The 12,022-nt window shown below is 59.1% G+C and overlaps 1 protein-coding gene across 1 annotated transcript in view; it reads right to left on the bottom strand.

The window, feature by feature from the left end:
- Window positions 1-5,665, bottom strand: part of KCNQ4 (potassium voltage-gated channel subfamily Q member 4) — a 59,107-nt gene extending 53,442 nt beyond the window's left edge. Inside the window, exon 1 of the mRNA XM_018042486.1 lies at window positions 5,275-5,665. Within this exon, the coding sequence (XP_017897975.1) occupies window positions 5,275-5,588 (314 nt within the window). The 5' untranslated portion in view covers window positions 5,589-5,665. The remainder of the gene's footprint in view (window positions 1-5,274) is intronic.

Raw genomic sequence — 12,022 nt, 5'->3', positions numbered from 1 at the left:
AACATGCTCCAGTGACCCCCCCCTCAAGGAGAATGTGGAAAGGAGGGAGCAAAGGAGTGGAAGGGGAAAGGAGAGAGAGAGAAGGGCTCGAAGGCTGGCAGGACAGCCTCTCCACTTCCCTTCTTACAAAGGCCAACCTAAAGGACTGACACTGAAAAACAGCAGAACAAAACCGTGGGTCACACCCCAAGACTCTCGCCATCGCAAGGCCAAGTTCCTGGAGCAATCTTCTCATCAGCTGAGCGATGAAAAATCGTATCTAAAACCCTGATCTGGGACTTCCCTGGTGGTCCAGTGGCTGAAGAACCTGTGCCCCCAATACAGGGGTCTAGGTTCAATCCTTAGGCAGGGAACTAGATTCCACATGCTGCAGCTAAACTAAAGATCCCGCATGCTGCAGTGAAGATCCTGGGTGCTGCTGCTGCTGCCGCTAAGTCGCTTCAGTCGTGTCCGACTCTGTGTGACCCCAGAGACGGCAGCCCACCAGGCTCCGCCGTCCCTGGGATTCTCCAGGCAAGAACAATGGAGTGGGTTGCCATTTCCTTCTCCAGTGCATGAAAGTGAAAAGTGAAAGTGAAGTCACTGAGTCGTGTCCAACTCTCAGCGACCCCATGGACTGCAGCCTACCAGGCTCCTCCATCCATGGGATTTTCCAGGCAAGAGTACTGGAGTGGGGTGCCATTGCCTTCTCCGTATCCTGTGTGAGGTGCAGCCAAATAAACAAAAACATTCAAGTCCTGATCTGAGAGGCAGAAGGCCTCGGTTCCAGGCACAGTTCTACCTCCAACACATCAGATGTGATCTTGGGCAAGTACCTGCCCCTTTCGGTGTCTTAGTGAACTCAGCAGTGCACCACAGGGCCCTTCAGGAGAAGCAAAGGCTGGCAAAGTGCTAGGAAGTCAGCCACCCACTCCCACATGGGTCTGGGGCTGCCCAAGGTGGATGAAGAAACACACACAGACCCATAAGGGCACTCCTGCAGCTGTGGACAGGCAGGGGCAGAAAACTCAAGAGATGGGACCGACTCTGCCCTGTCCTAGAGGTTTAGGCTGGGGCGCGGACCCAAGTGTGCGTCTGTGAAGACAGAGAAAAGGTGGGAGCAGCTGTGCAGTAGGCTTCCTTCCCTTGGATGTGTGCTAGGTGTGCTCTTATGACATCCATGGGCAGGTGTGTCCAAGTTGCCAAGAGTGCGTGTGTAAGACAGACAGACCGATGGGCATATAGTGGGGATGTGTGTGTGCAGAACCATTGCCATGCACAACTAAAGTGTGACTGCATGTGTGAGGCTGGGCAATTGCCATCCAGTTTCACAAAATCCTGCCACTGCCCACCTCCCTACCGCCCGCTGCCTGTGTGCTAGGGACACAGGGACAAAGGCATGGGAGCACAGCTCCTGAGCAACCCCGGGCTGGGGTGCAGGCTGGAGGCAAGGTGCAGGAGGAAGACAGTGTGGGCAGCCCCAGCTCTGGGCTGAGGCTCCCCAACGCTGATGGCGAGACCTCTCCTGAGCCTCAGTTTCCTCACCAGCACGAGGAGGACACCAGCACGAGGAGGACACCAGCACCCACCTTGCCGGGCTGCTGAAGGACACAGCAACTGTGGTTTATAGAGGACGCTTAGCTCGGTGCTCGGCACATAGCTGATGATCCACATGCGATCAGCAATTTCAGTTCAAACTTCAAGAGCCAACCCAGGCAGCCTCAGGAGTATCAGGGAGGCCCTGCACAGGCAGTCAGGAGTCTTCAGCTCTAGCCCTTGCACCTGCCACTGATCTCCTGTGTGATGGGTCTCCAGAGCCTTGGTTTTCTCATCAACAAAATGGGGCTGTCAAAATGTGTGGCCCCTTCCCTGGGGTCTCTGGGCACTCTTTGCTGGCTATGTTCTTTCTCAGACAGTCAGGGTGGGAGGTGGGGGGACGCCGGGGTTGGGAGGCTGAGGGCTTCGGGAGCTGCCGCTGCCTCCTTCCCTCCCCATTCCCACAGCTTCTGACCCCAGGGACAAGGCTGCCGGAGGATGTTTACAGAGTGTAAACCTTCACTTAGAGAAAGTTCGTGGGGCAGCTGGGGGCTGGGAGCTGCAAGAGTCCCACAGCAGCACAGCAGAGTGGGGAAGACGAGGGGAGATGGTGCTTTGCTGGGACTTGCCCCTTCCAGCTCCTGACTTCAAAAGGGAGGCCGGCGTGGCCCTTGGCAGGGGGCAGCAAGGAGCAAAGATCCCTTCCAAGGACTCAGAAGCAGGATAGGCAGTGATGTGGTTTCTCAAAATTCAAAGAGCAGGGCCTGTGAAGAGTTGAGGGCTGAAATCAAGGACTTGGGCCCAGGGGAGGAGAGTGGGGGCTTGGTGACAGGACCAAGGGCCTGGAGGGAGGCGGGAGAGCTCGCAGAGCCAGCAGTCCCTCTTTCTGGATCTCAATGAGAAGACAGGAGTCAGCGGGTTCCCACTTCCCAGCGGCTGTAGCCGCTGGCAAGAGAGGCAGAACTAGGGCTGGTCCTCTGGGCAATCGCCCACACCTCGGGCCAGAGACGGTGTGGGTTCTGGGTGGAGCCCAGGGGCACCTGGCTGGCAGGTGCGAGGAAGGTGTGCCCTGGGGTGAAAGGGCTGGCTCACCTCCATTCCCTCCTCTCTGAGTCCTTCTCCCAGAGGCTTCCCTGCTGGGGCCCCTCCCACCAGGGCCCACATCTCCCGCAAGGGGCTCCTAGCTACCTGTGCACCCTGGACTCCCCTCATTGGGCTGCCTGTGAGGGTCACTGGGGATGGGGGAAGGATTTTGACCAAAAGTGGAACAATCGGGGTCGAAGTCCAATGGTAGGAAGCACTTCCTGGCTCACCCAAGACCCTGCAGGGAGTGACCCCTCATCTGGAGCTCCTCAAGAGCAGGAGAGGCCTCCCAAGCAGCCCCCTCCCCTGAGCCCAATAATACCATCCATCACTCACGCTCCCGCACGCCCCTGCAGGCCCACCCATTGCTCATCCAAGTCGAAGGCCCACAAGGCTGGGGTTTCTCCCCACTCTGATGGCCCAGAGATCTAAAGCTCAGAGAGCTGTGGCGATCAGCCCAAGACTGCACAGCATGCAAGAGGTGGGGTTCCTGACCTCTAAGATGAATGACCAGTTCCCCGAGATCCCCAAACATCCGGACATTTTCATGCCGTGTTTCGTCTCCCAGAGTTCCCGAGAGATGCCTCAGCCTTGGGCTCCTGGGGACAAGTGGTCAGAACTAGCCTGGCCCTGGCCAGGGCATTCCTGGCATCCAGAAAGGGCAGGATGTGGGGCAAAGGTACCAGCAGATTTAGCTCCTGGAGAGGAAGGAGCGGCCCCTCCAGAGGAGGGGAAGACAGTGTTGGCCAGAGGACACAAGGCGGGTCCTTCACCCCCAGTGACCTTTACAGGGGCTGAGAGGCCGGGCCTGGGGATGAAGGACCCCCACCTCAGAGCCCTAGTGCTTTCCCAGGCTCAGCCTTGCCTTGGAAAAGTCATGTCCCAAGTGGAGCCCGCAGAGTGTCTCAGGCTCCGCGAGCACCCAGGCTGTAGGGTGGGCAAGGGCATCTCAACGCAGAGGCTCTTAATTAGCAGTCCCCTGCCCCTCATGCCCGATGCCACTGTCCCTGCTACCCCAGCACAGAACCCGTAGCACTCCAACAGCACTCTCTGCAGCGAAAAATTCACCCAGGCCCTCCCAATGGGCACTGGGGATTGGGCTGCTCCTAACCACTGACCCTGACCCTAAGTCTCGCCTCATGTCTAGAGCAATCTCAACTCTCTGCCCCACCCCTACCTGGCCCACCCGAGGTCCCTGCACCAAGCCGTGGCTGTCATCCCCAGCAGGCTGGCACCGAGGTGCAAAAAAGGGAACATGCAGGCTGAAAGAGCTCCCTTCCTCTACCCTCCATGTGGTCAGGGGTCTCCTTTCCCAGCATTTCCTCCCCTCCCGTCGGAAATTCTGTGGGCCAGTTAGGACTCGGCAGAGGCAGGCAAGCGGGCAGCAGTGGGTCAGGCAGAAAGACAGACCAAAGACAGGTGGAAACAGACAGGCACACAGATAACTGGACAGGTCAACGGACGGGTGAAAACAGACGAGCAGGAGAGATGGAGGCGCAGGACAACTCACACAGACAGAAACTCACTATGGCAGAAGGACAGTCAGACAGGCAGAAGGACTGTAGGGTAGTCCAGTGGACAGGCAAGGGGACCACCCAGGAGACCCTAAGACCAGAAGCCTCTCTGGGGACAGCAATAAGGGATTCATATCGGCAGTTTCCAGGGACCAGAGGTCTCTCTCTCGGGCACCTTTGAGCGTCCGAGCGCCAGGCCCAGTCTTTCAACTGATATCTGCCGGGCCTCTCATGTTCCCGGCTGGGCCAGGCCGTCCCCCAAGACAGAACTCTGAGCTGCCAAAATTCACTCTTTACATCCAAGAAGGGTCAGTGTTTTTGAAAGTTGTAGGAGCCTGGTGAGGGGGAGGAGGGGGTCCGCAGCCTGGGTGTTTCCAAACCTACCCCTCTCCTCTTTCTTTTCCCCTGGGGGTGCTCAGAGCCAGGCCTGGTGCTCCCTGGTGCGGCCCGGGAGCTGGGCAGGCTAGCTGGCCGAGCCCACAGGGCAGGCGGCATGGCCCACTGCTGCCACGGGGAAGTTGAGGGTGGAAGGGAAGACTGCGTGAAGACTCACAGAAGTCAGCACACGCCAGTGTCAGAACTCTGGTGGCTCAAGGGGACTCCCAAACACCTATAATTGGGGGCCAGTCCTGGGCTGGGGTGGAGGTCGTCCCTGGAGAGGGACATCTCTGAGGGGAGCCCAGGTAGGACCCTACTGCGGCTACAGAGCTGTGGAGAGGGTGACAGTGTGGGAGGGCCAAAGGGTCCTCTGTGTCTGGGACACGGGGAGACAGAAGTGAGGAAGAGAAAAAAGGGAGCCACACTTTAGTGGCTCCAGATTGAAGAGAGATGGGGGACAAGAAGCAGGCGTGGGGAGTACCTGGAACAGAGGAGCAGGGGTTGGAGAAAGGGTGGAAATGAGGAGTTGAGGTGGGGGAGGTCAGAAGCCAGGTCAGGCAAGGGTCAGGACTTGGAGAGCGGGGATTAGGATCAGGCTGAGGGGGATCAGGAAGCGGGCTCAGATCTGGGGGCAGAGCGAGGAGGGTCGGCCGGCCTCGGGGCTGGGGGACAGGAGGCGGAGCTAGGGCGGGGCGGCCGGTCGCCCCTGGGCCCAGGCTCCAGCAGGGGCCGCGCGGGACGGCAGCGCGAGGGCGCGGCTGGGGACTCGGGGTCGCAAACTCACATGAAGACGTGGTAGACGAAGGCCCAGCCGCGGGGGCGCTCCAGCACGTTGTAGACCCAGTTCTGCAGGCGGCGGTAGCGCTTGTGCGCGGCGGAGGAGCGCTGGCCACAGGCGGAGCCCGAGCCCGAGCCCGGTCCTGGGAGGGGTGCGCCCGGCGGCAGGGGGCTGCCCAGGAGGCCCCGGCGACGCGGGGAGCCGCCCCCGCCCGCCTCGCCCCGCTCGCTCTGCACCGCCGTGAGCGCCACCAGCTCGGCGCGGGGGGCGTCCCCGGGCGGGGGGGCCAGGCCGAGCCGGCGCGGGGGGACCTCGGCCATGGGCGGCGCCGGGCGGGAGGGGGCCGGGGCCCGGGTCCGATCCGGAGTCGGGGCGCGCGCGGGGCGCTCAGCGGCGCATGGCTCGGACCCGGGGCCGGCGGGGCGGCCCGGGGCGGGCGCGGTCGGCGGGGGTTAGGGGTCGGGCCGGGGCCGCTCCGGGGCCGGGGGCGGGCGCTCGGAGTCGGGGGGCCGACTGAGCCCGCGCTGACCGCCCGCTTCCCCGGCGACTGGGGCGGCTCTTTCCGACTCCAACTCTCTTATTACGCGCTCCATGCCGCTCGCCTTTCCACCTGCCGCCGGCGCGCCGCTCACATGTCAGCCTCCCCCGCCCCGCCCCGCCCCCGCCGCCCCCGCCGGCCCCGAGGCCGCCTTCCCAAATCGGGAGGGAGCGAGCGAGCCGGCGAGGCCGGGCGGAGGGAGGGGACGCGCGGGGAGGCGGCGGGAGAACGCCCCCGCCGCGCAGGCCGCCGAGTCGGGGCGGGGACCGGACCGCGTGGTGGCGGCCCCCGGGGGCAGCGCCGGGGCCGGCCGGCCTACGGCCGCGAGCCGCGCGCCGGGCTTCGCGGAGCTGCGTGGACCTGAAGGCCGGGCTGGGGGCAGGCGGGACACCTCCGGTGTGGTCGCCGGAACGAGGAGTCGCTGCCGCGGTGGCGGAGGGGACGCGCGTCCCGCGGAGTTTGGGTGCGAGTGGATGCAGACGTGCCCGCTGTGTGTGCCAAGTGGGCGGCTGTGGCTCCTCGAGGTGGTGGGGTTGAGTCAGGAGGGGCGGGGCGGGGGCACGAGGTGGATGGGTGTGCAGGGTCCCGCCCGCTGAGGGTGGCAGTGTCCCCGAGGTGTGACCCGTCGGCTTGCGCCGGTGCGCGTGGTGCGAGATGTGTTAAGCGTGCCCGCGCAGTGTGTGGCGGCGCGCGCAGCACTGTGGGGCTCAGGTGTGTCTGCTCTCCCTCCCACCCACCGCACCTCTGCCCTTCCCTTCTTTAGGCTGAGGCAAGAGCCTCGCTTAGGCCACGCTGCCCCCAAAGTCTCCTCGGATCAGAGGGGCCTGCTCCGCGCCAAGCCGGTCTGAAGCGCAACCTTGCCTCTCCTCCGGGTCAGGGCACGGTTCAGGGCACACGGGTGCTAGGAGGTGGGCTCTGAACCTGCGTGGAGGCCAGACGGTCTCCCCCCGACCCCCTCGCAAAGGTTCACAGAATCCCACCCCAAAACGGCGAGACTTTTCCCCGCTAGAAAGTTCTTGGTGCCTGACCTACTCTCTCTAGCTTTGGGGGAGGCCCTTTCATTCCCGTTAGCCCCCCTTGGTCCCGCCCGCGGTGGTCCTTTGTGTTTCCCCATCCTCCTCCCCTCTTCCCCCGACCAAAGCTTCGGCCCCACCAGCCGCTCCCTCCGCAGGCCCTGCCCCAGGGTGAAGCGCTTCCGCAGCAAACTCTTCCCGGTTCCTCCGGGAGGATCTCGGGGGACGGAGCCGAGCGGGAGGGGCGGCAGAGGGGGCGGGAAGGAGAGCTCGATTCTCAGCTGTCAGCAAAGGCAGCATTGATCTGCTGAGCGCCAGTGGGGGAAGGAGAGAGAGGGAGAGAGGCAGAGCTGCTGGCGGGCAAAGAGGGGGCTGCAGGGAACTGGGGATCCCCGACTGGGCTTGGCAGTCGACTTGTACCCCTTCCCCAACAGTGACCCTTTTCCCTCTGCAAGACAGGGCATGTCTTTGGGGTCTAACCTGAATCTCTCTGGCTGTCCCTGGGGCCAGAGCCTGGTGCCCCCAGGGCAGGTTATGCCTCTTCCTCCCTAGCAGCTGGGGAAGGTTTCTGGACCCCAGGGCCCAGCTACGGCTGCACTGCAAAAGCTGGGTTAACCCCTCCTCTCTCCATGAGCTGAAGCTAGCATCCCTTAGATATGCAGCACTACCTTTACAGTCGCTAGGGGACCTCTTGACTGTGCTTCCCCAATCAGGGGCCCTGGGGGGAAGACTAAGGTCTGGGGACTTGAATGGTGGGAAGGAAAGCAGTTTTAAGGGATCTAGGGGGTTTCCTGGGGTCTTTCTGAGGCTCTTCTTCTGTGGCAGAAATGGCACTTAAACACACACTCATCAACACCCCTTCCTTTGTGCCTTCCCTTGTGGCTCAGCTGGTAAAGAATCCAGCCGCAATGCGGGAGACCTGGGTTCAATCCCTGCGTTGGGAAGATCCCCTGGAGAAGAGAAAGACTACCCACTCCAGTGTTCCGGCCTGGAGAACTCCATGGACTGTACAGTCCATGGGGTTGCAAAGAGTGGGATACAACTGAGCGACTTTCACTTCACTTCTTCATCAACATCCAGAAGGGCTGAAACTGAGTCTGATTTGGGAAAGCTGAGCATCAAGTGTGGCATCACCTCTGGATGCCACGGCTTTCTTCCAATTTGTGAGGAGCCCTCACTTTCAGGAGAGGTCTCCCATCCTCTCCCAGCTCCAGCTCCAGATGAGCCTCTGAGGCAGCAAGAGGAAAAGAGAGACTGTGACTGTAGCTAGAGGGATGGAAGGTGGATCTCGGGAAGAAGTTTCTTGGGCCCAGAGGCCTGTGTCTCCTGCAGAAGCACGTGTAGTGGGACAGGCCCGCCGCTTTTTAAAGTGCAGAGTCATGTGAGAGTTTCCTGGTGGCCTAGTGGTTAGGATTTTGGACTTTTACTGTCATGGCCTGGTTCAGCCTCTGGTTGGGGAAGTGAGATCCCACATGCTGTGTGGCAAGGACAAATAATAATACTAATAAATAAAGTGGAGAGTCATGGAACTTTTCCTAAGAAGTAGGGGATGGGGATGATGGTTCCAGGAGGACGTAAGCAAAGCTTAGTGTGTGTGTGTAGGTGTGTGTGCACGCGTGCACGCGTGCACACGCATATTCACCCACACATGGGAAAGTGAAGGAGGCAGAGGAGATAGTCCACTGCAGAGAGGACAGGTGGCCACTCTGAGGGTCACCCAGTGGCCTTCCTGCCCCGTCCCGATTCCAGGACATGAGTATGACCGGAAGGAGGGCCTTTCCCCAGCGCAGCCTTTAGTGACTAAGACACTTTTCCGAGCCCACAGCTGTCTCAGGTGCTCTCGGTCAGCCTCCCTGCTGGAGGTGAGGGAGCGGGCAGGCTGTGGTTCCCTACCCTCCTCCTGCCCTCTCTCCCACCTGCTCCCTTCACCCCATCCTCAGCAGCTTCCTTCCCACTCACCCCCGCCAAACCCCCACATCTCTTCCCGGTAACACTGCCCAGAAGACATTCCGCTCTGCCCTGACTCACTCACTGTCCCACCTGGGCAAGTCCATGCCTGGCTCCGGGCTTCAGGTTCCCCATCTGTCCACAAGAAGGGGCAGGGCTCCAGGATCTTCCGTAATTCATCATTGTCACTTTCATCCATCAATGGAGCAAGTATTGATTGAGAGGAAGATTGGGCAGGGAGAGAGCTCCCATTTGCTGAGCACTGACTGTGCCAGGCCTTGCTTCTGCTGGGACCAGAGCAGCCTGGCACGTGAGAAAGCTGAGGCTCAGAGAGGTGCAGGGACTCACCTCAGGATACACAGCCAGTATCCAGAACGGCCTGTGAGCTGTTCTCTCCCCTAGCCAGCACCACCCGCTGTGCCCTGGGTACTGAGATCAGTGCTGAGAGGAGCCACAGATGCCCCAACCTCTGTTCTTTAGGACTTATTTCTGCCAGGGGTTGAGACTCCCAGGTCTGAAAAGGTTGAGGTCTAGAAGTGGTAGGGACCTTCTTCAGGGCCAGGTTCAAGCCTGTCCTTGACTGACAACTTCAGGTCAACCCAAGGGTGCAGATTTGTTTCTGGAGTAGGAAGAGGGTTTTAAGCCAGTGGGTCTCAGGCTTGATTAACAATAGAATCCTTTTTTACAGACAGAATCTTAAGGTAGCACCCCAGTGTGTAAAGAGCATTCAAGCAAAGGTGTTTGGGTTGAGTCGGGGTGAAGGGGGTTGAGGTCTCACCCACCAGACCTCCTCCTCTTCTCTCTCCACAGCCCAGAAACTATTTGGGTTTTCTTATATATCTAAGTGTTGCTAGAAGTCAGATCAGGAGTGGTCTCCACTGGCAATGGCAGAGTTGGAACCTTCTTGGGGATGGGGTTGGGAGGACTTGGAGAGGTGCTGAGAAGTGCAACAAGTAATGCCTGCAGGTCGCATGAAGGAGGCCCAGAACTTCACGTAGGATGCCTTACCTGTATCGTCTATTTCAGCATCCCAGCAGCCCTCTAAGGTAATACTATTCACACCCCCATTTTACAGACAAGGAGACTGAGACTTGGTGAAGAGTCTTGCCTAGTAAATAACCCTGTGCTGTAGTGAATGTGTGTGTTTGTGCGAGTATGTGTACATGAGAGGTGGAGTGGGAAAGGGGAGGATTTACAGAGCATGGGGGAGGAAGAGCAAGCTTGATGAGGGGGACACAAGGGCCCTTGAATGCGGGGCTGAAGGGTCTGATTCGGCCTGATAAGAAACAGGGAGCCTGGCAGGGGCTGAGCCTAGGCTTGCTGCAGAGGCTGGGGCTCTGTAGGAGAGAGCTCAGGAAGGGGAGCTGGAGGCATTAGTACTGAGGTTGGCAGTGGGGGGCTGTGGGGAGTGGCAGAAAGAGCACTGAGCAACAGGTCAAGTCTGGGCTCCTGATTCTACTTTTGGACTAGCTGGTACCCTGGGGCACTTCACCTCTGCCCCAGTTTCTCTGGCTATCAGGAAGACTAAATGCAACAATACATGAAAAAGTCACAGCTGTGCCGGGAGCAGTACAAATGTGAACCACGATCTTAGCGCTTTTCAGGCGTGTGTTCGGATGGGGCCAGGAGATGCTGTGAGGATTCTCTTCTCCTAGCAGCCCTCTTCCTCGTGGGAAGTCTTTCTAGTAGGAATGGGGGGTTCTCACGGGATGACCCTACTGATGTCCAGGGATCCACCCCCACTGACAGTGGGAGGAGGAAGTGAGAGAAAGATCAGGCCTGCTTCCTCTTCCCAGAGAGGGCAAGAGACCGAGGCCACCTGGCAGAGGTGCTGGAGGGGTCTGGGGAGCTTCTCTCCCAGCTCTGGGTGTGCCACTGAGCTGTCCCTGGCCCAAACCCCTCTGGGCCAGTCAGCTCAGAGCCACGGGGATGGGGGAGGGAGCAGTGTCGCTGAGCTCAGTGAAAGTGAACCCCCACTGATCCTCAGGGCTGGAGGGGGGCCCACCAGGAGGAGACACTGAGGGAGAAGGGGTGCGGGAATGAAGGTCAAAGCCATCCCTCCTGTGCTACTTCTCCTCGGCCTTCAGGATTCTTCCTCCGTGACCCCACCTCCTAGAAGACCATGCGGGAGGACACCACCACCGTAGCAGGCTCCGTGTTCTTAGTGAGAGCCCCCGGGATGGAGGAGTTCATTGGAAAATGAGGGGGAAGGATTTTTCTGAGTTGCTGAGAATGCAGTGGGGAAAGCTTTCCTTCTCTCCTCTCCCAAGGTCAGGAAACTTGAAGGAGGATTTAGGGAGGAAGAGGACATGAGCAGTAGGGATGGCAGATGGGGTGTCAGGGAAGGGGGCTCTGAAAAGGGACGAGACTGGGTGAGAGATGTAGAGGTTCAGAGAGGAGAACGGGGGCTCAGTGATGGGGATGGGAGGCCTAGAGAGGACTTGATTGGTCAAACTTGATGGAACACTTTATTAAAGTCCCTCCCCCTTAAAGAAGTAGATGTACAAGATTAATGCTGGATAACTAAAAACAAAAACACATATCCATGTTTAAAAGCAAGAATGCGAAATCTCTAAGGCCAGTAAATGAGAGGAGAGTCCAGTGGTGGGCAGGAGTTGAAGCTGTACCTCCGAGGAGGGATTCAGCATTCCAGTGGGGTGGGACGCACACCTGTAGACCCCACTAGTGTCAGGCTCCCTACTTAATGCTTGGCCTGGGAAAGTGCTGCCTGCCATAAGCAGGACTAAATTATCTCTGCCTGTTAGCCACCTGACCTGGCTTTGGGAGGAAGAAAGAATGCCCATAGGATTAGGATACCTTAAGCCCATCCACATGGATATGGACTCAGGATCTGATATTCATGCCATGCAAAAATCCTAAAAGACACATATAAGGGCTAGTTTGGGGCTAGCGTACTTCTACAAGGCTTGGGCAGATTCAGCTGAGCAGTAATACCATAGTGAAAGTTAAAGTGGCTCAGTCGTGTCTGACTCTTTGCAACCCCATGGACTGTACAGTCCGTGGAATTCTCCAGGCCAGAATACTGGAGTGGGTAGCTTTTCACTTCTTCAGGGAATCTTCCCAACCCAGGGATTGAACCCAGGTCTCCTGCATTGCAGGTGGATTCTTTACCAGCTGAGCCACAAGGGATATCATAGCATGGCCTCCAAATCCCAGGGTACAGTCAGGAAAATGTGCTAAAAATAACTATCTCAAGGATAAACCACAACATATAAGAAATACACTATCTTGAGAG

The sequence above is a fragment of the Capra hircus genome, chromosome 3 (assembly GCF_001704415.2).
Source record: "Capra hircus breed San Clemente chromosome 3, ASM170441v1, whole genome shotgun sequence".
Classification (NCBI taxonomy): Eukaryota; Metazoa; Chordata; class Mammalia; order Artiodactyla; family Bovidae; genus Capra; species Capra hircus.
Note: the sequence above shows the minus strand (reverse complement) of the source record. Positions and strands in the feature narration are given on the sequence as shown.